The 25,938-nt window shown below is 38.4% G+C and overlaps 1 protein-coding gene and 1 non-coding gene across 2 annotated transcripts in view; one reads left to right on the top strand and one right to left on the bottom strand.

Moving 5' to 3' along the window:
- LOC136874552 (uncharacterized) overlaps positions 1–25,610 on the bottom strand; it is a 188,851-nt gene extending 163,241 nt beyond the window's left edge. The window contains exons 1-3 of the mRNA XM_068227842.1: positions 25,563–25,610; positions 11,320–11,469; positions 9,370–9,543 (exon numbers count right to left, since the gene is read on the bottom strand). Of these exons, the coding sequence (XP_068083943.1) occupies positions 9,370–9,543; positions 11,320–11,451 (306 nt within the window). The 5' untranslated portion in view covers positions 11,452–11,469; positions 25,563–25,610. The remainder of the gene's footprint in view (positions 1–9,369; positions 9,544–11,319; positions 11,470–25,562) is intronic.
- TRNAL-CAA (transfer RNA leucine (anticodon CAA)) lies at positions 15,010–15,083 on the top strand. The gene has a single exon. It is a non-coding gene; the product is annotated as a tRNA-Leu (tRNA).
- Positions 25,611–25,938: the final 328 nt, after the last annotated feature.

Here is a 25,938-nt window from a genome sequence, read left to right on the forward strand (position 1 = left end):
TGCGCAGACAACACACCTGCGCATCAGTGCTCTGCTATCCCATGACATTTGCTCAGTCAGTGTATATTTTTTCCACAAGTAATTCTGCAGGAAAACCTTTTCTTTTGTCACAGTTGTAAGCATCATGTTTGAATGATGGCTGCTGCATATGAACGTATGCATCCAGAGGAACTCTTACATGTTTAGAGGAGAAGTAAAATGTGGATTTCGACAGTGATGGTAGTGATATTGAAGATATTAGTGAAGTGTTAGGGAGTAATAATAAAGTTGATAGAGGTGATGATTTGCTGCCAGAGAGAGAAAGAAATGACACTGACCTAAGCCTGCCCAAATGGTCGGACAATGAGTTTACGCCAAAGGCGCATGCATTTCAAGTGCCAAACCTCGCTATGTGACATAATAATTTTACCCCTGAATGCCCTGAAATGGAGTACCGTAATTCAAGGTATTTGTGAATGAAGAGATGTCAGCGAGGGTGACGGACAAAATAAACAGATTTTATAAACAGACAGTTGATGCTAAGTTCATGGAAAGTTCTGCTCTACTTTTATCAATATTATGTGTTTAATTTCATCTTTCTGCTGTTAATCACGTGTACTGTTTGATATTGTGTGTAAATATAGTAGGCACAGCCCATAATGCAAATGAAAATTTCTAAGCATCTTCCTAATGGACAAAATTTTCGCCACCTCATGTGGAATCGAACCTTGGATCCTAAACATGAATTGTCTCCAAAACTGTAGGAACAAACTGGTGAGTTAAACTATCATCTCAAAATATTATTCTGCAATTAGTGCTTGTATTTTATGCTCACATTGGCGATAATATTTGATGAGGTTATTGGCTGAAACAATCCAGCACCGGGGTCTAGTGATGGGACATTAGATTCATTTTACTGAATTGATTCATTAGATTCAGTTCATGTTACTGAATCGATACAGTGATCCGATTCACGGCACATTAGAGTCACCGCTCTTACTGCATCTGTGTAGTATGTACTGGTAAGACAGCAGCAACAGCATTCAGTGCTTGCTGCTGCCATCTGGTCTTCATACTATGAACTCCTTTCTTAGAAAAAATGCCAGTCACTCTAATACATCAAAGGTTTCCGGCGATGCAGGATGGGAAAGGTCTGGGATTAGGAAAGTAGCAGCCATGGCCTTAATTAAGGTATAGTCCCAGTATTTCCTAGTGTGAAAATGCGGAACTACGGAAAACCATCTTAATGGCTGCCGACAGTGGGATTCAAAACCACCATCCCCCGAATGCTAGCGCATAGCTACGCGATACTAACCGCACATCCAACTAGCTCAGTCATTTTATAAATATGAATTTTTTCTATCAGCAGGGGATTTTTAAATCATCCGATTCACGGCACATTAGAGTCATTGTATAGGCTACCCAAGATGTACAGTAGCCCACTGGTTTTCTGATTCAACATACTGTTGGTTAAGTTATTGCGTCAGTCGGCTCACTTACTGTCCACATATGATTGAATTCTTGTACAACAATGTGACACACGAACTGAGAGAATACTGAGCCGTTCTTCCCAATATAAAACAGGTACTTTTGAGTGGTCATGAATATGACTCATAGTCATAGGGCAGGCTAGAGTCGAGTTAATTAATTGTAAAATGTCAGCTAAGTTATAATACTAAGATTCATTAAACTAATAAATAGTATAACCTACCTACTTACTAGCTACTTAAGAATTGTGTTTTGATTACCGTTTCAACACTGCAAATAAATCCATCTATTATTTAAACCTCCCTGTAAGAAGAGGACAGTGAATGCAAGTGGGTGTTATTTTCAAATGAGCTGAGCTTGAGAGTCCATTATAGCATACGATTCTTTCAGTGTACCACGGCTCTGTGTGTATTGCTTCAGGGGAAGTTCGGCTCCCCGCCAGTAGCCAGTGTGCCGATAAGGAGCCGTGTATTTTGTGTCTCACTGAGCCGTGCTTGCGTCCACGATTCTTTTGGTGTGCCATGATTCACTGTATGTCTCGCTGCAGCAGAAGCTCGACTCTCCGCCAGTGTCCAGTGTGCCGATAAGGAGTCATGTGTATCTTGTGTCTCACTGAGCCGTGCTTGCGCCTATGATTCTTTCGGTGTGAGATGATTCACTGTCTCACTGCAGCGGAAGCTCGGCTCCCCGCCAACGTCCAGTGTCCCGCTAGTGAGCCGTGAGCTCGCCGTTCCTGTGAATCGATTCGCTCGGAAACTTGAATGAATCGATACACTGCTTCGAATCATGCATTCAGTAGCCAACACTACTGGGGTCGCAACAGCTTGTTCGATAATTCAGCAGAGAAAAGGTTAACAAGACTATTATTTGCAAAATCTGCCAAATTTGAACCAGTTTTTCTTTGAAACTTTTAAAAATAGTTTTATTCCTGACTATAGCATCCAAACAGTGAGAATCTATTCCCAAGTGGTTTCTGGAGATGTTCTCTGATATTCCCAGTTGGTGTATGTAGTCACCTGATTAAGTGATTACTGAATTATGATATTTTCTGAAATCGGAGGCACTAAATATTATGAAATTATTTCTTTTACATGAAATACCATTTTGAAAGGCAATGGATGAAATTTTCATGAAATCAGTTTGTTTTGAAAGCTGAGCTACTTCGTAACACTGCCATTGACTTGGAGTCGACTGTAATCACTGAGAACGGGACTGCAGGCCACACATGGCAATTAATGAAGAGATGCACCTTCGGCATTCACAGTGATCAAAGGGAGAAGCACTTTCAGTCACTGAAACATCATACTGAAACAATGGCAGTTTCAAAACCTATCTTAAGTTGGCATACAATCGAGAGAAACAATTGACCAATTGGCAGGTTGGGAAGCAATGTAAAAAGTCGGAAGTTTCCCGACTAAATCGGGAGAATTGGCAGGTATGGATGCAGTACCAAAATATTTAGGCATTTTGTATGTTATATTTCTATATGCTCTATCAGCTAAGATACATTTCTGGTAAGATACAGAGTTCTGAGTGCACTGTGTTTCCTAGTATGCGCTAGATTACCGTATTTACTCGCGTATTAGACCCCCTTTTCTTTCCCACTTTTACAGCTAAAAAGGGTAAGGGGGCGTCCAATATGCTCTAACCTCAAATTCTGTGCAGTGAACACATGGCTTCTAGGCTATAAAAAGCTATAAATTATACATGTTAACATTTTACACTGGTCTTTAATGAACTTATGAATGTGAGTTATACTGGCTATTTTTGTTGGAAGACAGTATTTCTAAATGTAAAATGACAATAAATGGTGAACACAACTTTTAGGCCTACATATAAAGTAAATACAGTCAGTTTTAGTTACTCATATTACATCATTCGTTTCATCTCATTAATTCAGTTACTCATATCACGTCATTTGTTTAATCTCATTAATTCCTCTGATTAGGTTGATGTCAGGAAGGGAATACGGTCATAAAATCTCATTACGAAGATTCGTCTCACTTGATACTTGACCCCATAATAGAGAAAAGGGAACAAGGTATCATATTATCTTATTATGCAATATTGATACAAAAGAACTTAATGGCCAGTCATCTGTCTTTATCAGTTGAGCAGTAGGCCTACCACACAGTAAACCTGAGGAAACCTAATCACTGCTTTCATTTGAATTATCGCCTTGTGCGTCCAACTTTCCTACTACCGGCATGTCGTCGTTCCAAATGACGTCATCTTCAATGCCATCTCGTCAGCAATGCATCGAGAGTATTCGAGGTCCCGTCTTCTTTAAAACTTTAAAAAATGTTTTGTTCCCGACTATAGCACCCAAACAGTGCGAATCTATTGCCAAGTGGTTTCTGGAGATGTTCTCTGATATTCCCAGTTGGTACATGTATAGCAGAAGCCACTCCTTCCGATTAAAGCCATGCTGTAGAAAGCGTGTCAAACAACTAGCGTATGTTACGAGTTATAGCCTACTTCCGAATGTAATACATAGTGACTAGAAGCGATCTTTGGATAACTGCTGCTGTTGAAAGCCAAACTCTTATTTTTAAATATATTTCATGCTTGTTCTCCATATTTACCACATCAGGATTTACCTAAACAACTGTAAGTGATAGAAGAGAGACTGCACTGTTTAGGTTAGGTATGCTATCGAGTGCTGCATAGTGCCAGAAGTTCCACGATGGGAAGATTAAAAATAAAAATAAATAACAGGAAAGGTTGCCGCATTTATGGATATCTACAGATGTGGTGATAATGCATTTTACTATCATAATGTTTAATGTCGTACGACCGTTGTCTCCATTTTTTAATTAATGCATAGTATGTTTTGTTTGGCGTCTCCAAAAATCGTTAAGTGGGGACAAAAAAATCATCATTATCATCATTATTATTATTCATGAGATACATTGGCAAGTAAAACAATCGTTATGATTGGATTGTTTTTATCAATGTTTTAAACCAACTTCTCTTCAAAAACCTATCCCTATTGGCCCAAGTTACAAGATACTAAACAATCACTTTATAATGATCTCACCTGCTTTATTAATAGCAACAACCATGAATATTTCTCATCTAAAGTAAACTCGTTTCCTCATCGCAAGGTGGTGCAGCTCTTTTTAGACAGGCCCCCAGTGGAAGGGAGTTGCATATACAATTTTTACTGCATATCAGCCTTCCTGCCATTCGTAAATCTGTGGTAATATGGTACCGGGAATCGAACTCAGGCTCCTGAGAACGGCACCTAATTGTGCTAACCATTACATTGCCAGACATTCTTACGTACAAAACATAGGCACATATACATGACTGATGCGTGGTTGCAATGTGCGAGTTGGACACGAAACTATTCCCCTATTTGTGTGACGTCATCAGAGCTGCAGTAAGGCTTGTACCCACTTCAAAGCAGAATCGTGGTTATTCTCTGACAAATTACATTGGGGAGGGTGTCTTGTAGGCGAGAATTATTTTTTTTCATTTCCTTCGTCTCGAAAAGCCAAGGGGGGTCTAATACATGAGTAAATACAGTAAGTTTTTTACATTCATTTTTTTTGTCTCAGTGTTATCCTTGGCTTTGGTAATATAAAAGTGACCGAGGTATGAGTGATGTTAATAATGCTATTCCTCATGCAGCCATTCCCTGCGTTGAATGGTGTGAGAGCACCATTTAGAGGGTCGGTTGGTGTATGCATTTCAGTGGGCTTTGTTAACTCACATGTAACAGCACCTTGTGGCCTGGTGAGGAAAGCAATGAGAAACTTCCTCACTTATTTTCCTAGTGACACTTAGGTTACTTACGGCAGCTAATGGTGGACTGATTGAGGTTCGAATCAGCCTTGGGTTGAGGACTTAACCTACACATGCTCTATGCTAAAAGGATTAATTTCTGAGCAGAATATCGTTAGTGTAGAGAAGTGAATTTTCTAGAATTCTTGGAACACCAATTGCCATTATTAATATTAATATTAGGCCTATCTATGTAAGCTTATATTTACTTTATGATGCATGAAATTTTTTTATGATATTTATTTTATGATGCATTAAAAATTAAAATTATCTGAGCTTATTTAATGACTTCATTTATTGCTTTACACCTTCTTGTCTTGTTTTATACAGGTTTTTTTAACCACCTTGCAAGTATTTTTTCCACTGACAATAAAGCATTTTATTCAACACTTTCTGGGTTCCCAATCAATAATTGCCTCACCACTTACACATGTCTGATTTCACAAAATTTCTGTTTCACTATTACAACATATTTAGCAGCATTTTTTTCTCCCTAGCTTAATTTTTCCACCCTTACTTTTGAAATGGAAATTTTGGGAAAAATAAAAACTTATATAATTTTCCTGTCATGTCTGTAAAAGTATTCAAATACCTCACGAGTATGGTTTCAAGCAGGGGCACTGCAGATAAAAGAAAAGTAAACAGAGTGTCTAGCAGTTCCAATTTCTACAACCATGTAAGACATCTACTTTGGGATAAAGTGCCCATGAGAACCAAGATGACTCTGTATAAGTCACAGTTTGTGCCCATTCTCACATACAGTCTAGAAACAACTACACTGAAAGAGAGAGAAGTTAGTAAACTGCAAGCCTGAGAAATGGAGTTCCTATGAACTACCCTCCAAAAAAACACGCAAGTACCATGTAAAGAACGATGACATCAGAATGGAACTGGAAGTGGACTCAATAGAAGAGAAGCTAAGGACTTAAAAATGAGACTAACAGGGTATGGACATGTAAAGCAAATGCCTGGTAAAAGAACACCACAAACATGTCTAGAAAGAATGGCTGAAGGAAGAAGGCCAGTGGGAAGAGGTGGCTACATCAACTGAGATACGATGTGGAGTGAATATGAAAGAAATGGGAGTTAGTTATGAGAGGAGACAGAAGGCATTTCAGGACAGACAATGATGGTGAAGGCTCGTTCAACATCATTCTACTTGGTACGTTGGAGGGGTTCTATGATGATGTCTGTAAAAGTTTTCCACCATCTTTTTCTTCTTTGGTGGTGGGGGGGTGTGTATGTGTGTTCATGAAAATATGTATTGTTTTAACAGCTGTCATCATTTTGTAGGAAGTAAGTGATAAGCGTAAATGGCAATACTGCAATAACGGGACCACTCAGCCAGCTGGTCTATAACTTATAATGGTATCTGTGCTAATTAATTTTAAAGATGTAACTTAAGTGAATATTGTTAGCAATGGGAGAGAAGAAAGGAAGTTACAATGCACAATTTAAATTTTCAGTACTAGCATTTGCAGAAAATGATGACAATCATGTTATTGTTATAGGACATGAGTTTTGTGTAGAGCCATCACACGTACAATAGTCAGGAACAAAAAGAACAGTTGAAGTGTGCCAAGAAGACAGCCTTATCATTTTTAGAACCCATGTTATACTTGATACAAAAACTTTATAGAACAATAAAATGTTAATTTACATTATAAAACTTTGTTGCACTTGAACAAAAGATCCCACAAATGCAAACTGAAGTTACCATTGTTTTCAACAAGCATGAATAATAAAAAAGGTTAAGTGTTCCATCTTGCCTCTGTTAGATGACCAACACTTTGTCAGTTAGCATACATTTTTCTTTTACTCTAACAGAACCAAAATCATGCAATTATCGAGAAATTTAACTGTTAACCTTTTCTGGTCTAACGTCGAGGTGACCTCGACATCATGGTTTATTGTAACCGGTCCAACGTCGATCTCACCTCGACATTATGTTTCGTGTACATGAGAAGTTCTTTGACCTGATTGAGGTCGATCGATATCCCTGGAGTTTCTAGAGTAACTTTGTGTGCACAAAAGAAGCCATTCTGTTATCTCCATGGATATAATACGAGATATATGTAGCCGTGTGTCGTCATGGTTACCCACGTCCTGTCAGCTGTGTTTACAGTGAGTAGTGCTGCACACGTGTTGTTCTAGGCATGTTTATCTGTGAAAGCGAATTGTCTCAGTTGAATTTGCGATATAAAAGCAGCAAATATGAATGAAGAAGAAATACGTATGCACGTTTATTTAGACAGCAGTGACTATGATTAAAACTGTCAAGTGAAGATGAAAATGTAGTGAACTCCAACATTGAAAGTAAAATTTTAGCGACTGGACAAGTGCGTAAAAAAGCGCGGAATGATCCCGGACCATCATATGCTGTTTCCGAAGATTCATAAGAGGAAGTTCCAGTGACTGCTACAAAAGCAAGAAGACACGCTAATAGGCCGGGGTGGAGGAGGGGATACAGCACACGGCAATTATGACGCTTCTCAGGTCAGGGTTGATAATTTCAGTAAAAGTGATGCTGAACATACTTCTGCACATAAAAATGAGAATGCAAACGGCAATAGTGTTTACCGGAATGTAACATTTCATGATAGTGAGCCACCTAGACTAAGTTATTCATCAGGTCAGAAAACTAGAGGACCGCAGGTTCTGAATAGCTGCATCACTCCACTTCAGTTTATTACGTTGTATGTTGTTTTTTACTCCTGCACTGACGACGAAAATTATTATGGAAACTAATTCCTATGCAATAGAATGTACGGTAATAATCATAATAATAATATAATTATAATTACTAATCAAAATTCTGAGTTTAATCTGACTAGGTGTAAATGTGCAAAATTAATCTGGACCGGATTGTTGGAACATGTGTCAGAAAATTGGACTGCAAAGGGTTAATATATGGATTAAGAAATGACTGTTCAGTTTCACACAAAATGATTCAGTTAAGGATAGTAGAAATAGCAAAGAAAAGCAGTATAGTAATCTCACAGTTTAAAGCAGCAGAGGATGGCTGTGTGGATTCATGAAGAAGAACAGATTTCTCTTCAAAAGAAGACACCTATATCTATGCCTGTTATTGCTTAAGGAATATATTGAAAAAGTCATCGAATTCCATCAATATTCCAAATTTAAAATTAAATTCATGTCCTTCTAGCCCCCACCCACCATTTTTGAGGTTAAAATATGCTATTAAAAAAGAAAGAAAATTACAGAAGTAAATACAGTAGTTATCAAAAGTTACCTTCCATGGTCTGTTTTCCTATACAAGCACATTTCCAAGATTTCATAGCAGTTCATTCTTAATGTCGTGGCCAACTTAGATCTGTACATTACATGGTCCCACCTTGGTTAAAAATATCTCATCACCCTGCCATTGATATTTTGTCCGTCTGCTGCAAAGCAGAAGATGTTTTTGGTTAGGAAAGTAATTCCTTGTCTCCATTTTCCCTGCATTCAGCTTGATACAGTGTTGATATTTTCTCATCACTCTACCATTGATATTTTGTCTGTCTGCTGCAAAGCAGAAGATGTTTTTGGTTAGGAAAGTAATTCCTTGTCTCCATTTTCCCTGCATTCAGCTTGATACAGTATTGATATTTTGCCTTTATTAGATGACAATTTAAGTACAAAAAAAAAAAAACAAGACTTATAGTTCCTCTTCTTGTGGTGTTCAATCCAAAGATAGTTTGTAGCAGCTTTCCATGAACACTATTCTGTGGCTAATCTGTTAATTCCAAGTAATTATGACAAATTTTGTCCTGTAATATTTGGCTGATATACAATAGTTGTGATGTGCCTCTGTTATTTCTTACTTCCACAATGTCCTCTAGTATCGTATGCAAAAGAGTTTTAATGTCTCAAAATATGCCTGATCCAAGACTGATAGTTTATATAGCATTACAAACCATAGGAATTCAACACATCAGGAATGAAGAAGACTGTAGTAATATTTTGCTCTCAACTTAACAATGCATTAATCAAAAGAACTGGGAGGTTAATACACCACTCTGTTCTATACTTCATCTTGTGTACTACATGAGTAGCTAGAAAATCTTTGATCAAAAATATAAGAAATAAACAATCATAAAGATCTCTGTTTACCTTGAAATCTGCAATGCCAGCACGATGAAAAGCCCACTTGGCTCTTGCCTGAACTAGTTGCTTGGAGACCTTTTTGCCACCACGTTTCTTACTGATGGAACAGTACCAGAGCCACAAGTCTCTATCTACAGCACTACTGGCACGTTTCAAGCCCCTTCGAGAAATGGTAGGAACCTATACACACAAAATAACAAAGTAGCTCATCATATGAGATACAAGATCAACAAAACATACAACATAGTAAGTAAATCAAACCATATCTACAGTGCTTGTAGGCAAGCAGCATCTGATAATTTTGCACTCGTACACCATACAGTACCACTACATAATATACCTGTGCACAAATGTGCAATTAGTAGATAATGTACCAGTATCAATGTTGTTTCAGTAGAGAATGAAAATAATTGCTAGGAGAAAGAGCAAGGAGGATGGAAATGGTCTTCAAACTGTGCCATGATACCTAGAGACAAAAATGAGGCACTACTTCACAGCAGTCAGACCAGAGACACTTGGCAAAACAGATAATCCCACAATTGAGAAAAAGGAAAGGAAGTATTTCAGGAAAATTCTAGGACCCAAGAAAGTGTTGGAGGGTTTTATATTCCATCTACAATCCAATAGGCAACCGGGTGAGAGAATAGAAAAAGATAACCACCACAATCAGAAAGAGAAGGCTGACCTTTTACAGACACACAAAGAGAATGAACCTGGATAGATGAGCATATAGAATACTTGTTATTCAGGAAAAATGGAAAACTCATCTCTGGTGGCTTAAAGAAGTGCATGAAGACCTAAAGGAAGGAGGCATAAACCTGAAAGAAATTAAAGACAGAACCATCTTCAGGAGGAAAACTGTGGATTAGAGGGAGAGAAACATCATGTTAAACTGTGCAACATCTCGACGGAAGAGTGACAGAAAAGCCTGAGATTGAAGAAACTTTGTCTACAATGTAAAGCAGAAGGTGTAAGCCTCCAAAAGAAAAAAGACCCATAGCTTGCTGATTGATGTAATAATAATCATTATTGAAATGAATTGAAGTTTACAGAAGAGATGATTTTCTGGGCTTGTAGGCTGTGGTCGAATTGGATCTGTAGCTCCCAACATTTCATCAGAAATTTCAAGCAGCATTTTCTTTCAAAGGTCAGTAATGGACTGGTAGTGTATTTGGCATTCCTAAAGAGCAGAATTCTTCAAAATTCCATGTGCGGTTTCCAAGAAATGTTGGGAGCTACAAAACTAATTTGACCACAACCTACAAGACCTGAAAATAATATCTTCTATGTTCACGGAGATGCCAGTAGTAAAAGCCTATGCAGTTAAACTTAAGTTTAGTTTAATATTATTCATTTATATCGGTTTTATTTAATTCACAAATACAATAATATTAATTTTGTCAGTACTCTTCAAACTTTATTTTTTATTTCTTTATTTTTATCTCAGATTAGGTACAGAAAAGTCAAAAGCAGATTCAGGTCAATTTTTGTCTTTTTTCTGTTCAAATTTCTGCAATATCATGTGAGATTTTCAATGCAATATCTTTTAGCATCATTAAGGAAATCTGGACATCATTAAGGAAATCTGGTTTTTAAACCTTCATCAATGGGAAGAACCAAGTCAAGAGACCATAGATGTGGGCAAATGTTGGAACATTTATCTTGAGTGTATGACCAACGTAACTTAAATTAGCTAACACCAGACGAGTTTGCTGTGCTGTTAGGGGTGCGCAATTGTGAGCTTACATCCGGGAAATAGTGGATTCGAAACCCATTGTCGGCAGCCCTGAAGATGGTTTTCCTGCGGTTTCCCATTTTCACACCAGGCAAACGCTGGGGCTGTACCTTAACAGAGGCCACGGCTGCTTCGTTTCCAATCCCATCATCGCCATAAGACCTATCTGTGTCGGTGTGATGTAAAGCCAATTGAAAAAAAAATAGCTAAATTAATCTTACCTGTAAAGACATATCAGTAGAGTTTGATGCAACTTTACTCTGGATGTCCTGAGCAGAAGTCTTTTGTTTCTTTACAGCCTTCTTACTACTCTTTGGTGGGCCCTTCCCAACACTGTCCAGAGCTTGCTGCATCTTGATATCATCAACTACCTGTAATAAAAGTAGATAGATGTACATAAATATTTAATAACAAGTAGTCTCTAGACTAAGAATGCACAAGAAATATTTTGAGTAAGTTTGTTAGCAGAGTAATCTTTATAATATATATGGGGAATAGAGGAGACTTTTCCAACCTAAAATTTAACGTGGTTTGGGAGTGCAGTTTGAAGATGAAAGACCATGAAAATACTAGTGGAAGTTAACCAGGGGTGATTTCTTCACTCTTCAGCCTAGCTAAGCTTGCTACGTAAGTTCATTATTTCAGAGAGGAATTATATTTATTTGTCAGTATATTCATTCCATTTATGCTCTTATATTTTCAAGACAGAAGACGTTTTGAGCGAACACGGTAATGTTGAGTTTAACATTAGATATCGAAGGCCAATGTTTGCTCATTTGTGAGAGGTTCCTAGTCCTCACTGAAGCACTGTGATTTCATACACGTGCATATCTATTCCCACTTCCCTCACCTCGTCTTACGCCGCTGCTTAAACACAGATCCAACAGGTCAGTGAGCTTCAGCCTGGAGCAGTTGCTAGTGTGCACTGTATTGAGGTGAACAGATTTACCAGGTTCCACGAATGCAAAGTTGCAAGCTGTTATTGTTAATTTGAGGTGTTAAGATGGATATTAGACAAATATTAGACAAATAACTGACAGTTCATTAAGAAATTCCTTTTCCTGAAGGGAAGTTCAGGAGAAAAGTGATATTGTGATTTAGTTACAACCCATGCTTTATGATGCCTGATTTTCAAGACAGCATTCACTCCTGGTGTCAATGTTTACCAAATTTGGAACTACACAATTATGTTCCATTCCTCTTATCCACCACATGACAGCTGTTAGAAAAGAAGAGAGAGAAGAGTCATCCTTACACACTTTAGAGTTTTGGACATTATTCTTTTTTTGCTATTTGTTTTATGTTTTAACCAACACAGATGGTCATATGGTGATGATAGTATAAGAAAGGGCTGGGATTGGGAAGGAAGTAAGCATGGCCTTAATGAAGGTACCGCTCCAGCATTTGCCTGGTGTGAAAATAGAAAACCACAGAGAGCCATCTTCAGGGCTTCTAACAGTGGGATTCAAATCCACCATCTCCCAAATGCAAGATCACAGCTAAGTGACCCAAACAGAATAACCTACTTGCTTGGTAAAATCAACTCTTTTTTCTACTTGTTTTATGTCGCACCGACACACATAGGTCTAATAGTGATGATGGGATAAGACAGGACAAGGAGTGGCAAGGAAGCAGCCATGGCCTTAATTAAGGTACAGCCCCAGCATTTGCCTGGTGTGAAAATGGGAAACCACAGAAAACCACCAACAGGGCTGCTGATAGTGGGGTTCGAATCCACTATCTCCCGAATGCAAACTCATAGCTGTACGACCCTAACCACGTGCCCAGCTTGCTTGGTAAATCAGCTTTTGTAGAGATTTGTTATCTATTTTATCCAGACAGAAAACAGCTATTGTGACCAATGCCAAGGAGATTAAAAAAGTTATTGTAGAAAAGCCAAACAATATGATGTTGAATATCAAGTACAGACTTGTGAGGTTGAATGGTGGAGGTCTTTTGGACGATATACATGAAAGTATTTGAAGTAGTGTAAATGGAGATGGATACAAGAAGCAGCTGATTGTTTTATATCATCTTATAGAAGTTCCCCAAGGACATCCAGTTTGAGTCCTGATTAAACTCACAAGAGAACACTGCAGAGTTTTGGAAAAGTGGAGAAAGAGGGAAACTAAAGTAAGTATAGTGTTTTTTCCCATGCAAAACACACTGAGCTAACGTTGGCCGGCTAGCTTGTCCCACCCCTCTGCGGCCTACCTGGCCACAACCATCCTGTATTCTGTCTTTGATTCTTAAATCTGTAAATACTGTATAAGAATCTAAACCCTTACCTCATGTGGTAAGTTTCAAAAAGTCATTCTCAGCCTTCTGCAGAGTGAAGGTTTGATGCCAACACAAGGTACTTGTAACATGTTCTGGGAACGTTGTCCTTCCGCAGCTGAACAGGCACTATAGCGAGTGAACACATTTCGACAGACACAATTTTCTTCGGCGTCTGTCTTGTTTCTTATTGCAGTTCGTACATTTTCCTTAAGTTCCTCCAATGTGTGTTTATGTGTTTGGTACACTTTGTCCTTCGTTGTTCCACAAACAAAAATCACAGACTGTTAGATCAGGGGAGCAAGACCATCACTAATCACGCTAGCTTCAAACACTCCCATAATTGTATCCACGGACTCCTCTGCTGTACGAGTAGTTGTGGAATTTTGTTGAAATCAGGAGTATGATTGTTATTCTTCTATTAGCTGATTGGAAAACAGGGGTGAGAATGGCATTTCGGTACCACTCTCCATTTACTGCATCATTGTAAAAATAAATCAGACTGATTACATGAGTTGTACTAATTGCACACCAAACTCCAAATATTCCTATCATAAAGAGAAATTTCCTCTATACAATGTGGATTTGCAGAACATCAATAGTGTGTGTTGTGAGTATTGGTATGCCCAGTTTGTTGGAACTATGCCTCAACTGTAAAGAACACAAGTTGAGGGAAGCAAGTAGGCTAAATGAGCCAGACAGCCTTGGCATAGCCAGGCACGAGCGATCAGGTTTTAAGTGGAAAATACTGTATTTACTATAAACAACTTGAAGCAGCCAGTCCTGTGACGACGTTATCCAAGTGAGATAGGTACATCCATAAAGGAACGGAAAAAAAACCCCAGTCAAGTAATAAATAGTTTTCAATTAAAAATTCAATGAGGAAGAAGAACAGAGGAAACAATTTATACATGACTAGCAAATTTATCCATGCTTCTCTATGGTATTCTACACTGTATATGGATATCGAAGTAAATTACTGCACACACAGTAGGTAAGGTAAGGGTTATTCTGCCCGAAGGCAGGTCCAAACGTCCGCAGAGGTGTTCCTGAGCCGGAGTTTACGTGCGGTAGGGTGGCCAGTTCCTTTCCGCTCCTCCATTCCCTTACCCCCACCAACAGCGCATGGCAACCCATCCAACTCCTGACCACGCCCAATGTTGCTTAACTTCGGAGATCTCACGGGATCCGGTGTTTCAACACGGCTATGCCCATTGGCGCACTCACAGTGAATATGATTTTTTAAAATTGCATGTCTCTTAGCGTTATCTGAAAAACAGAATGAGGAGGTGCCCATACGTTGTTTTCCAAGTAAAATGCGAGTTGCAGAGTTGTGATGATAATGGCAAGCTCGCTTGCCTACTGCCATTAAGAATCGAGTTGGTTGTGGGTTCGGATCCCACTGGTGTCTGGTTAGCCATTTTTGTTCTGTACTTAACATCTCTTCAATACGTACTAAATGTACATAACATGACCTAATAGGTTGAAAGTCGGTTTTGATTACAATGCGGTCGTGAAAATTCAATATTCATTGACTTGGCCCTCAACGGGCAACTTAAACGCACTCTACAGTGTGATGGTAGTAGTACCAGACCTGTAGCTCAGATCCTTTCCAACAGAACAAAGATGGCCTAGGCCACCATAGCTCAATTGGTAGAGCAACCGACGCAAAATCGGGAGGTTGTGGGTTCGGATCCCACTGGTGTCTGGTTGGCCATTTTTGTTCTGTACTTAACATCTCTTCAACACGTACTAAATGTACGTAACACAACCTAATAGGCTGAAAGTCGGTTTCGATAACTTGATCATAGTTTCCAAACTTATGCACAGCATTGTGTTTCTAACTCTTCCCATAACTGTTACTTCCATGGAACGATCATTTTCGAAAATAGAACGTAATACCTTTGCATTCCAGAAAGCATGGCATATGGTCTAGTTTCATTAGACTCTGATATGAGTATAGTGGAGTTTCAAAAGTATAAAAACCCAAAATAGAAGCACATTATTACGTGCCAGCCCTGCCGTAGGTTCCCTCAGAACTTCCTGGAAGGGGCTGGTGAGTCAACTCAGAGTTCATAGCCTGAGGGCATGGCTAGCCTTTCTGTGTATGGTCCTCTTCTTCTGGTTTCCCCGTGCACCTTCTGGAACATGAAACTGGAATGTTTCCTCTCTAGCCGAGCCCAGAATATTCTAGTAACCCGTTATCGAGATATAAATACAAGGCTGCCGAGAACAATGGTCTGAAGTGTTGGAGGGTCGAATGTGTGGTGGATGTTCCACCAATCAGTGTTGTAGCTTGGTAGCCTGACTGGGGCGACAGTAGTGTTGGCTGCCACAGCAATACACTTTACCTGCAGTTTTACAGTGCAGGTAGAAGTGCTGGTGGTAAATATTATTTAGAACTCTAGTGACCATGCCCATAGATTCTACGGTCTTCCATTATTTTAAAATAGACCAAGTCCATAATTTCTATAGACACTAGCATATGATTTAATTTTTAAATCCCTGCCTGCAATTTTTACAGGCTTGCTTATAGCTGCATTGATAATTCTCTTTGAAAAATCACTGCCTTATTTCTGGGAGCAAGTACAAAATATGAGCTTAGTTCTGAAAGTGTCAGTAAGTAAGTGGAAAGTACAACACCCATCTTAACACAAGTCATAGCAGAAAGAGGTTCTTCAATACTTTAATGACGGTACAGGCAAAAGAAAGAGAAGTGTCTGAAAGGCTCAAGGGGCGTTAAAATGAGAGATTCCATAGATCTTGACGACCTAATATTTTTTGGATCAGAATAAGAGATTTAAAAAAATAATTTTGTGAGGCTATTTCTAGCAAGCTACCAGCGTTTGTACGGCAAACCCTCCAATGAGGGCAGACGGCATCTGCCATGTATAGAATACTGCATGTTATTGCAGTGAAGTATAGTGTTGTATGTGGTGAGTTGCAGGGATGTTGGGGACAGTAGAAACACCCAGTCCCTGGGCCAATGGAATTAAATCACTTAAGGTTAAAATCTTTTATCCTGCCAAGAATCAAACCTGAACTGAAGAGTACTATGCAGACCATTCAGCCAAGGAGCTGGAAGGAATAAGAGATGACCAATGGAAGTTACATACAAAAGATGAAAGCAATAGCGATTAGTATTTACTGTGAAACTAGGCCTACCCTGGATTAACTCTAAGCAGAACGGAGAAAGGACGATGCCCAACTCTTTGAAGTACTGGTAAGCGGCCATGAAAAGTGTGAAAATGCAATACCCAAGACCTCACAAACCTAATACCATCATGGTCAGAAGAGAATAAGAGTTGACCAAGGGAAGCTGAATAGGTAAGATCAAAGTGAGGAGCCTGGCACAACTAAATAGAAGCAATGTCAAACTCCACCGTGGGCCATATGGTTACCAAACCACTCTATCTCAAGCAGGCAGCCCCTGGGGAACTGAAGTCTATTAGGTTCACGAATGCTTTTTACATTTTACATTACGCGCCAGATAATTTTTTTTAAACCTTTCCATTGGAACGTGTATTTTTTATGGTATTAATCCCTTCTTCAATGAACAAGACTGTGGGGTAAAATATCAACATATATATGCTAAATGAAATGACAATATTCATAATGATCCCATCATAAAAATGATCTCTTGTAATTTTGGTTTCGATCCAGTGAATTTATTTCTGTTATCATATCTATTCTTTTCCAAGTAAATGTGGTTTCTGAATTTTATTATTCATAAATTAGTTTTGACAGACTGAGGAACCTAACAGTTAGGGTCAGTCAGGGTAATTATGAGAGAGAGAAAAAAAAAAAAAGGGGGGGGGGAATGAGACACTCAAATTTTTCTGCTCTGATTAATGATCTCAACACTTTCCATGAATGATGTTATATATTAGTCTTATATCCATTATGATAAAATAATTGAAAAGTCTCCAAACTATATATCCACCAGTAGAAAATTTTTTCCTTAGTGGTGTTTTTTCTAACCAAAACAATTTTGTGCGTTGCACTTTGTATTTTGTTACTCTGGCTCAATCCAAAAATCCAGGAAAGTGTTTGTGGTTTTATTTGGTAGTGTAAGGGAGAACCTTCTTTTTCAGCTTGAAAACACAATTTTAAGTTTTTGATTTGAGAAGAAAATTCATTTTTTTTAATAAGGGGTAAATATGAGACATCATGAGGGTAAAAGTGAGACACTTCTCGGAGGAAAATGAGACACTTGGTAAACTTGTTTCTGTAGGTACCTAAATACTTATCCTATATTCAAAAATCAAACACACTGACAAAACCATGATCATCTTGATTTACTAGTTTCATTTCCGTATTGATAGTTTACATATGTATAGACAAGAAAGGGTTCCACCTTATCACTACAGTTTTTATTGTAAGAATTAGCTGATATATATTATCTGTGGAAGACAAAAATATAGATGAAGAAGGAGCCACCACTACAACTCTGCATCAAGAAATACTTACGTATGACCAAGACCACATCTGCTTCCAATACTTAAAGAACAAGATTCCACTCACAGCTGCACATACTTACCTCTGTCTATACAAACGGATTTTGTTAACAATAGAAGCTTTTCACCACACATACAAGTGAAGACATCATTTAAGTAAATAATAAGACTTCTTAAGAGAACTACACCATTGCCTAGGAACGCAAATACTGAATGATTTACAACACTGGACTCAAAAACGAGAATGAAGATACACGCAAGACACACACACATTCAATTCCATGAAATGTTTTATACTCATTATTTTAATGGATTTTAACATGTACTGTGTATTTTAATGTGTTTAATGTATTTGTACCTTAGATTTAAGCTTAGGTTAGGTTTCATGACAAATTCTAGTCCTGAAGAAGATAGCTTTATACCCAATTACCTGAATGCCAAAATTATAATTTATAATCATTTTTACACTTAATATGCCCAATTTGGACACTCAGACATGATGCTTTCCTACGGCACCTCCGTTTAGAAAGGGCAATACCAATTAATGCTTGACCTATATGTAAAGGTATTCATGCTCAGCTGACAATGACTGTTTAAAGTCGAAACCGGTCCTGTAAGCTAATTCTTACAATAAAAACTGTATTGACAAGGTGGAACCCTTTCTTGTCTATACATATACAAAACCATGATCAAGCGAGAGAGAGTGGACCCAACAGCAAAGGTGATACCATCTGAAGAGTATTCTCAGCTTATGAGGGAAAAGAAGAAACCAGTTCATAAGAAGAATAGAAAGGATACTGGTATTCAAAAGGCAACAGTTCCAGTAGTAAAACCTCCATCTAAGACAAGAGCAAAATGTTGATTCTTGTGACTCAGCTTTAAGCAAAGATGAAGATTGGCCAAGGTAGCGGTGGCAGTCTTGATGAAGTTGATCTACTTGTCACAGATGCTGTGGAAATGACTATGGTAGATGAAGTAAATCTGGGCGACTTTGTACTTGTACTTTTTGAAAGTTATGGAAAGCGGCATTCTTTTCAACATAAATATGTTGCCACTGTTCAAAAAGTTCTGGAAAGTGGAAACATGCAAATTATTCGTCTCAATTGTGTGGACAATAACAAAACTGCGTTAGGTGCAACAAAAATGACATACCCATTTGGAAAGTCAAAATACTGGCAAAATTACCTGTTCCAATAATAACAGGGAAAGATGGAAGCATTACATTTGCATTCACAGGAACAGTTGATGTTCTTGGAAGGAAAAAACTAGAACTCCTACAGTTTCTGTTAATCCAGTTTTTAACCAAGTGAAATGTCAGATCAGATGTAAGGCTTTTCAGGCGTTTGCTCTATTAACCAGCGTTTCGTCTTAGGTCTGACACTAGACTCATCAGAGTGGGATGTGTCAGACCCTACCCACTGACGCTGGGGTGTATGCAGGTGAACTTATCAGAAGCCCATTATAAGAGGCACGGTCTGATAACTACATACGGGAGATAAATCTCCACAATCTCTGTTTTTTGACATGCTCTATTGGTGGAAAAATATCTATTTCCCTCCATGGGCACTTAGAATTTCCAAGTGAAATGTCTCACTTTTTCACCATTCTGATTACAATGGGCATTATGTATTTATTTCGTATCATTGAAATGTAACATGAATTCAGACATAAAGCTCAGGTACCATTTAATTAGATGGTATAATGTCAACAATCCATTCTACATTATTTTTTGTCAGGATAATGTATAAAAATGTATCTCAAGCCTAAATTCTGTGTTATCGAAACATGGCCATTTTGTTCCTATAATAAAACTAAGGAAAGTGTTGCAAACTATTATACCCAGATTTTTTCTGTCTTCCTTTCACCCTAAACTGCCTCACAATTACCCTATTAACTCTCCAATATGATTTTACAGTCAGCTACAATACTGTCTTACTTTTTCCCTGGGTTGTCTCAGAATTCCCCCTTTTGTGGGTTAAAATAAAAATGTGATGCACATTTACATTTATTTTTCAAAAGTTAATGAATATATAGTAATCTGTTGTTTCCAATGTTTTTTGTAACACCAGTCACAACTTATTATGATTATTTGCATAATCGCCACGGTTGTAGTTTGTAATTTATGAACAAGGTTGTAAAAAATGTCTCATATTTATCCTGACTGACCCTATAAAAAAACAAACAAATTTTAAAAATGTTCTGCTGGGACCCATGGTCCAGTGTATCAGCCTGGGCAAATTCTCCTCACTTTTTATTTTTATTTTAACAATCTGATTTATGCTGCACCGACACAGATAGGTCTTATTTTATGTCATATTCAATCACATGTTTTTATGTGATCACTGTTGTAGGGCAGTATTTCTCTGTGTATGGCAGAAATTATTAGTGCTAATGTGATTGTAAAGCTGTCTGAGCGTTCCAAGAGAATATTTGAATGACAAAGAAAATGTTACCAGGTATGGACAGAGACCACCAAGGTCCCATCACAAAATGTTCAGCCGGGACCAGCGATCCTGTGTAGCAGTCTCGGCAATATTCTTATTCTCATTGCAGATGTTTCTAAACATTCCACAGGGACCACAGCAATTCCAATTAACAGCGGTCATCTGGTCTCCAAAAAACAATAAATTCAGACCACAGTGACCTGACGAGAAGTTCGGACAACAGTCTTAGTGCTATTGTGATCATAAAAATGTGCAAGAGAACAGTTGAAATGGCAAAAGAAATGTTACTGGGTATGGATAGGGATCACCGTGGTCCTGTAATAAAAATGTTCTGTTTGAACCAACGATCCTGTGTAGAAATCCTTGTAATATTCTTATTCCCACCCCACATGTAATGAACTTTCTGCAGGGACCACAGCAGTCTGTAGCTTAAGTCATTTCTACTTAGCAGCAGTCCTCTGGTCTCCAGGACAGAGAAAGTTCAGAGATCAGTGTTAATTCAGTTGTCCCAATTGACCGCCGTGGCCTGACGAGAAATTTGGCCGGTGGCACTCAACATGTTAATATTGCTATTTGCTCACTTCAATTGCCAGTAAATCATCAGCAAAAGAGCATCATCCTGCAAGCCTACTTGCAGCATACTCTCACAGTGCTAGCTGGGAGGAAGATAACTGAAGTTTTATCACATTCCAATGTGGGAAGATGCTGAAGTTTACTGTTGTAAAGTAATTTCAGAGACTAGGGATCTTCAGTACAATCACTCTTCCAATGAATTTAAAGAATTATATCAGCTTCACTATAGTCTTACAGATAAGCGTGAATGACCTTTGGAATTCATCCGTAATGCTAGTGGTGATTATAGCAGTATGTGTAATAGTAACAGAACCAAGATTAGGAATTCAAATTATCACATCCCTAAACTTAGAGTAAATTAATTTTGTGACATCTATGAGACTGCTGTCTACCTGCTAATTTGGTTCAGTACTTCCCCATTCTAACTAAAATCTCCTTAAAATTTAATTTCAACACCAAATTTAAATTGTCTGCTATTGGTTTGGGAACACTGCATCAACTCAGAGAGGTCTTATGGCAATTATAATGGTGTATGGCCTGTGGAGAGACCTGGTGCAGGTCTTTCAAGTTGACGCCTGTTAGGCGACCTGAGCATCTGCGAGAATGGGGCTCTACCTATGATAAATTCTAATGCTGAAGATGGCACACACACCCAGCCCCCTGTGGAATGGCAGTAGTCAACGAATAAGTTTGCATGGTAGTTTAAAAAATAGGAAAGATCACAATATGAACATAAAGTCGAAATTGAAGAGGACAAATTGGGCAAATATTAATTTATAGGAAGGGGAGTTAGGGACTGGAATAATTTACCAAGGGAGATGTTTAATAAATTTCCAAATTCTTTGAAATTATTTAAGAAATAAATGAAATAATGTACAGCTTTTAGTGCCGAGAGTGTCCAAGAGCATGTTAGGCTCGCCAGGTGGAGATCTTTTGATCTGACACCTGAAAGGCGACCTGCACATTGTGATGAAAATGAAATGATGATAAAGACGACATAAACACCCAGCCCTTTTGCCGGTGGAATTACCCAATGATGGTTAAAATTCCCAACCCTGCAGGGAATCGAACCCGGGACCCCCGTGACCAAAGGCCAGCAAGCTAACCATTTAGCCATGGAGCCAGACAATTATTTAAAGAAAGACTAGGTAAAAAACAGATAGGTAATGTGCCATACGGGCAAATGTCCAAAATGCAGATCAGTGGTGATTGATTGACTGATTTGATGATTGATTCATTGAACTATTAGAATTAACCAATGAAGGTTAAAATCCCCAACCTAGCTGGCTATCGAACCATGTCCCCCTGGACCAAAGAATAGGACACTAACCATTTAGCCATGGAGCTGGACCTTATAGCAATGAAAGAAGAGGGCAGGGCCAGGAACAGGAAGGAAGTGAGCAGGGCATAAGGCACATTACCTTGTGTAAAAATGGACAACCACAGAAAACTACACTCAGGATTGCTGACTCTCTGGTTTGAATCCACCATTTCCTGAGTGCAAGCTAACAGTTACATGCCCTAAACCACACAGCCAACTTGCTCGGTTTTAAAATTATCAATAAGGTGCTGCATACATGTGGTTACTTCTGACACTGACTAAATCTCTTTTAAAATCTCATCACTTGTGATATTGACAAATAGTTTGCTTCAGAATGCAATACCAATATTAAGTACTGGAAACTCTTTGCATTTATACCTGTCCACCTAGAGATGTAAGAACTTTATGAGAATGAATGAAAACCTACAGCTGTTTTCCAGTCATTGACTGGCAGGGATGGAATGAATGAAGCCCCATCTTGTGGTGAGGATAGGAATTGTACCGGCTGCCAAGGCCTGTCGCATTCCTCTGGGGCAATGATTAATGACTGACAAATGAAATGAAATTATAATGGAGAGTGTTGCTGGAATGAAAGATACAGGGAAAACCACAGTACCTAGAGAAAAACCTGTCCCGCCTCCACTTTGTCCAGCACAAATCTCACATGGAGTGACCAGTATTTGTACCACAGAACCCAGTGGTGAGAAGCCAACACACTGCCGCCTGAGCCACGGAGGCTTTAAAAACTTTATGAAAATATTATAATTAATTCCTTTAGGTGAAGACTATATGCCGTACATGCTCAATTCTCTGGGTTTTTTTGTTACATACTTACCCTCAGAATGAAACTCGAAGATGAACTAACTCTCAACAAAATAAACCCTGAATATTTTTGTCCTACTGAGTATGCAATGAGGAGATTCTGAGCAACCACAAATGGTGGCATACTGCATTTGTAAATAAATAGATCACTTAAAAAATCACATTAAAATTTTACTTTTCAATTATATATTAATGAGTCATCTGTAGACACAGTGAGAAGGAGGGTATGTATGAAATTTAGCATTAAGGAAATTCATGAAATTACATGCCATTAATTATCCTTTTACACATTGGCAATGAAACAGTGGAAACATCGATAAACCTAGGCCGAGCTACGAGTATGACATCGAACAGTATGGCCTGAGAGAAAACAGAGCTCTGCATTTGAGAGGCGTGTGGGCTGGCTTGCCATCAGCTGTCCTGAGAATAGTTTTGCTATGATTTAGCACTCTCACTGTCAGGCAAATGCTGGGACAGTTCCTTTTATAGGCCACAGCCGATCCTTTCTCACCCCTCACTACACCTCATCTCCAAACCCTTAATAGCCCACAAATCTTAAAAAATAAGAATTAAAAAACCAAACAAGAGTATGAAATGAATATGAACGATGCTAATGGGTTGAATAAAGAACTGGACTCACATTTCCGAGTTCTTTTGCAGACGATGTTATACTGTATAGAATAGTAAATAAGTTACAGGATTGTGAGAGAATGAAAAAAGACTTTGACAATGTTGAGAAACAGACAGAAAACAGTGGTATGATGGTAAACAGGATGAAAAGTAACGTTGTAAGTTTCACCAAGAAGAAAAGTTCTCTCAGTTTTACTTACTGTGTTAATAATTTCGTGTGGCTATTTCTAGCCGAGTGCAGCCATTGTAAGGCAGACCCTCCGATGAGGGTGGGCGGCATCTGCCATGTGTAGGTAACTGCGTGTTATTGTGGTGGAGGATACTTACTGTGTTGATGGGGTGACAGTGTCACACAGAGAAAACTGTAAGCTGCTTTTCTTTTTTTTTTCCTTTTTTTTTTCCTAGTGATTAATGTTGATGGGGTGACAGTGTCACACAGAGAAAACTGTAAGCTGCTTTTCTTTTTTTTTTTTTTCTTTTTTTTTCCTAGTGATTAATGTTACACTAGCACACTGAAGGTTTCCAGTGACACAAGGATGGGAAAAGGCTAGGATTGGAAAAGTGCTAGATGTGCCCTAATTATGGTACATCCCTAGCGTTTGCCTGGTGTGAAAATCGGAAGCCATGGAAAACCATATTCAGAGCTGCCGACAGTGGGATTCAAACCCTCCATCTCCCAAATGATCACTGTAAGTACATAGGTGTTAATATAAGGAGAAACGTCATTGGGATAAACACATTTAACGAGGTTGTAAATAAAAGTTACAAATCTCTTCATATGGTTATGAGAGTATTTAGGGGTTATGGTAAGGATGTAACCAGTCTAGAAAGCCAAGAATAATGGCCGGGGGGATTCGTCGTGCTAACCGCACGACACCTCTCATAATCTGCAGGTCTATGGCTGAGCAGCGGTCGCTTGGTAGGCCATAGCCCTTCGGGGCTGTTGTGCCATGGAAAAAGAAGAACGGTAAGGATGTAAAGGAGAGGGCATATATTCTCTGGTAAGAACTCAATTAGAATATGGTTCCAGTGTAATGGGATCCACAGCAGGATTACTTGATATGAGAATTGGAAAATGTCCAAAGGGAAGTAGCATGATTTGTTGTCGGTAATTTCTAACCAAAAAGTTGTGTTACAAATACTGCAAACTATGGGCTGGGAAGACTAGGGAGTAAGGAGACGAGTAGCTCGACAGAGCAGCATGTCAGTGAAGAGATGGCGTTGAATAACAATAAGAGACAAAAAAGCTTGAGTGGCACTTTTAAAGGTCGGAAAGAACATAATATGAAAATAAAACTGGAAATCAAATTGGTGCAAATATTAATTTATAGGAAGAGGAATTACGGATTGCAATAACTCAACTTATCAAGGGGAATAATCAATAACTTACTAATTTGAAATAATATAAGAAAGAACTAGGTAAACAATTGATAGGGAATCTACTACTTGACTGACAGCCCCAAATGCAGATCAATGATGACCGACTGAAACTGCCGAAACAATACAGAAAGGGTTCACAATCAATGAGCTCCAGTAGCTTCATATCCAGCATTAGATATAACGTGTCAATATCTGATATAGAATGATTCATAACGAAATTTTAACAGAAGACACTCCAAAATCTCCGATCCAATAAGGTATTCATAAAGCCAGCGATAGAAGTATAGTCAATTGTATTGTATAAAACCGTGAGTTTTAAAAATATATTTATTAACTAGATGAAATCTGGGCATTTCCTAATTACAATGAAGTAACAAAGAACACCTGTTTTGGGACGCAAGTAACAAAAACTGACAGCCATTCTCATTGCATTCAGGACGGTAATTCATTCATGAACTAGCACTGGACAGGTACACTCCAATAAGATGAAGCAGAGATTAAATTGTAACCTCTAGATTAGTAAAAAAAAGCACATAATGATTTTTCACTGTCAAGCTTACCAGTTTAAATATGTAAAGTATCTGGACTGCGCCTCACCATAGAGCATTAGCGGCAATTGCTCCTTTTACTCGATAATGCAGGACACACGAGAATGGTTGCCTGGCAACTGAGAAAACAAGTGAATATCAGTAGTCATCTACCATGAAATTTTACGAGCAAATCAATTTTTATTAGTTTTTCTCATAGTTTCTGATCACCAACATAAGTAAAACAGCTAACCTGGAAATAATCTTTCTGTGTTACGCCATTTTTTAACGCCATATATAAATGACTGTAATGTAGTAATAAAATTAAATGATAGGAGCGCTGGTTGTGAAAAATGGCTGACCGTTGGGCAATACTATATCAAATACAGTAGAGACAATACACGACACT

The sequence above is a fragment of the Anabrus simplex genome, chromosome 5, assembly GCF_040414725.1.
Source record: "Anabrus simplex isolate iqAnaSimp1 chromosome 5, ASM4041472v1, whole genome shotgun sequence".
Classification (NCBI taxonomy): Eukaryota; Metazoa; Arthropoda; class Insecta; order Orthoptera; family Tettigoniidae; genus Anabrus; species Anabrus simplex.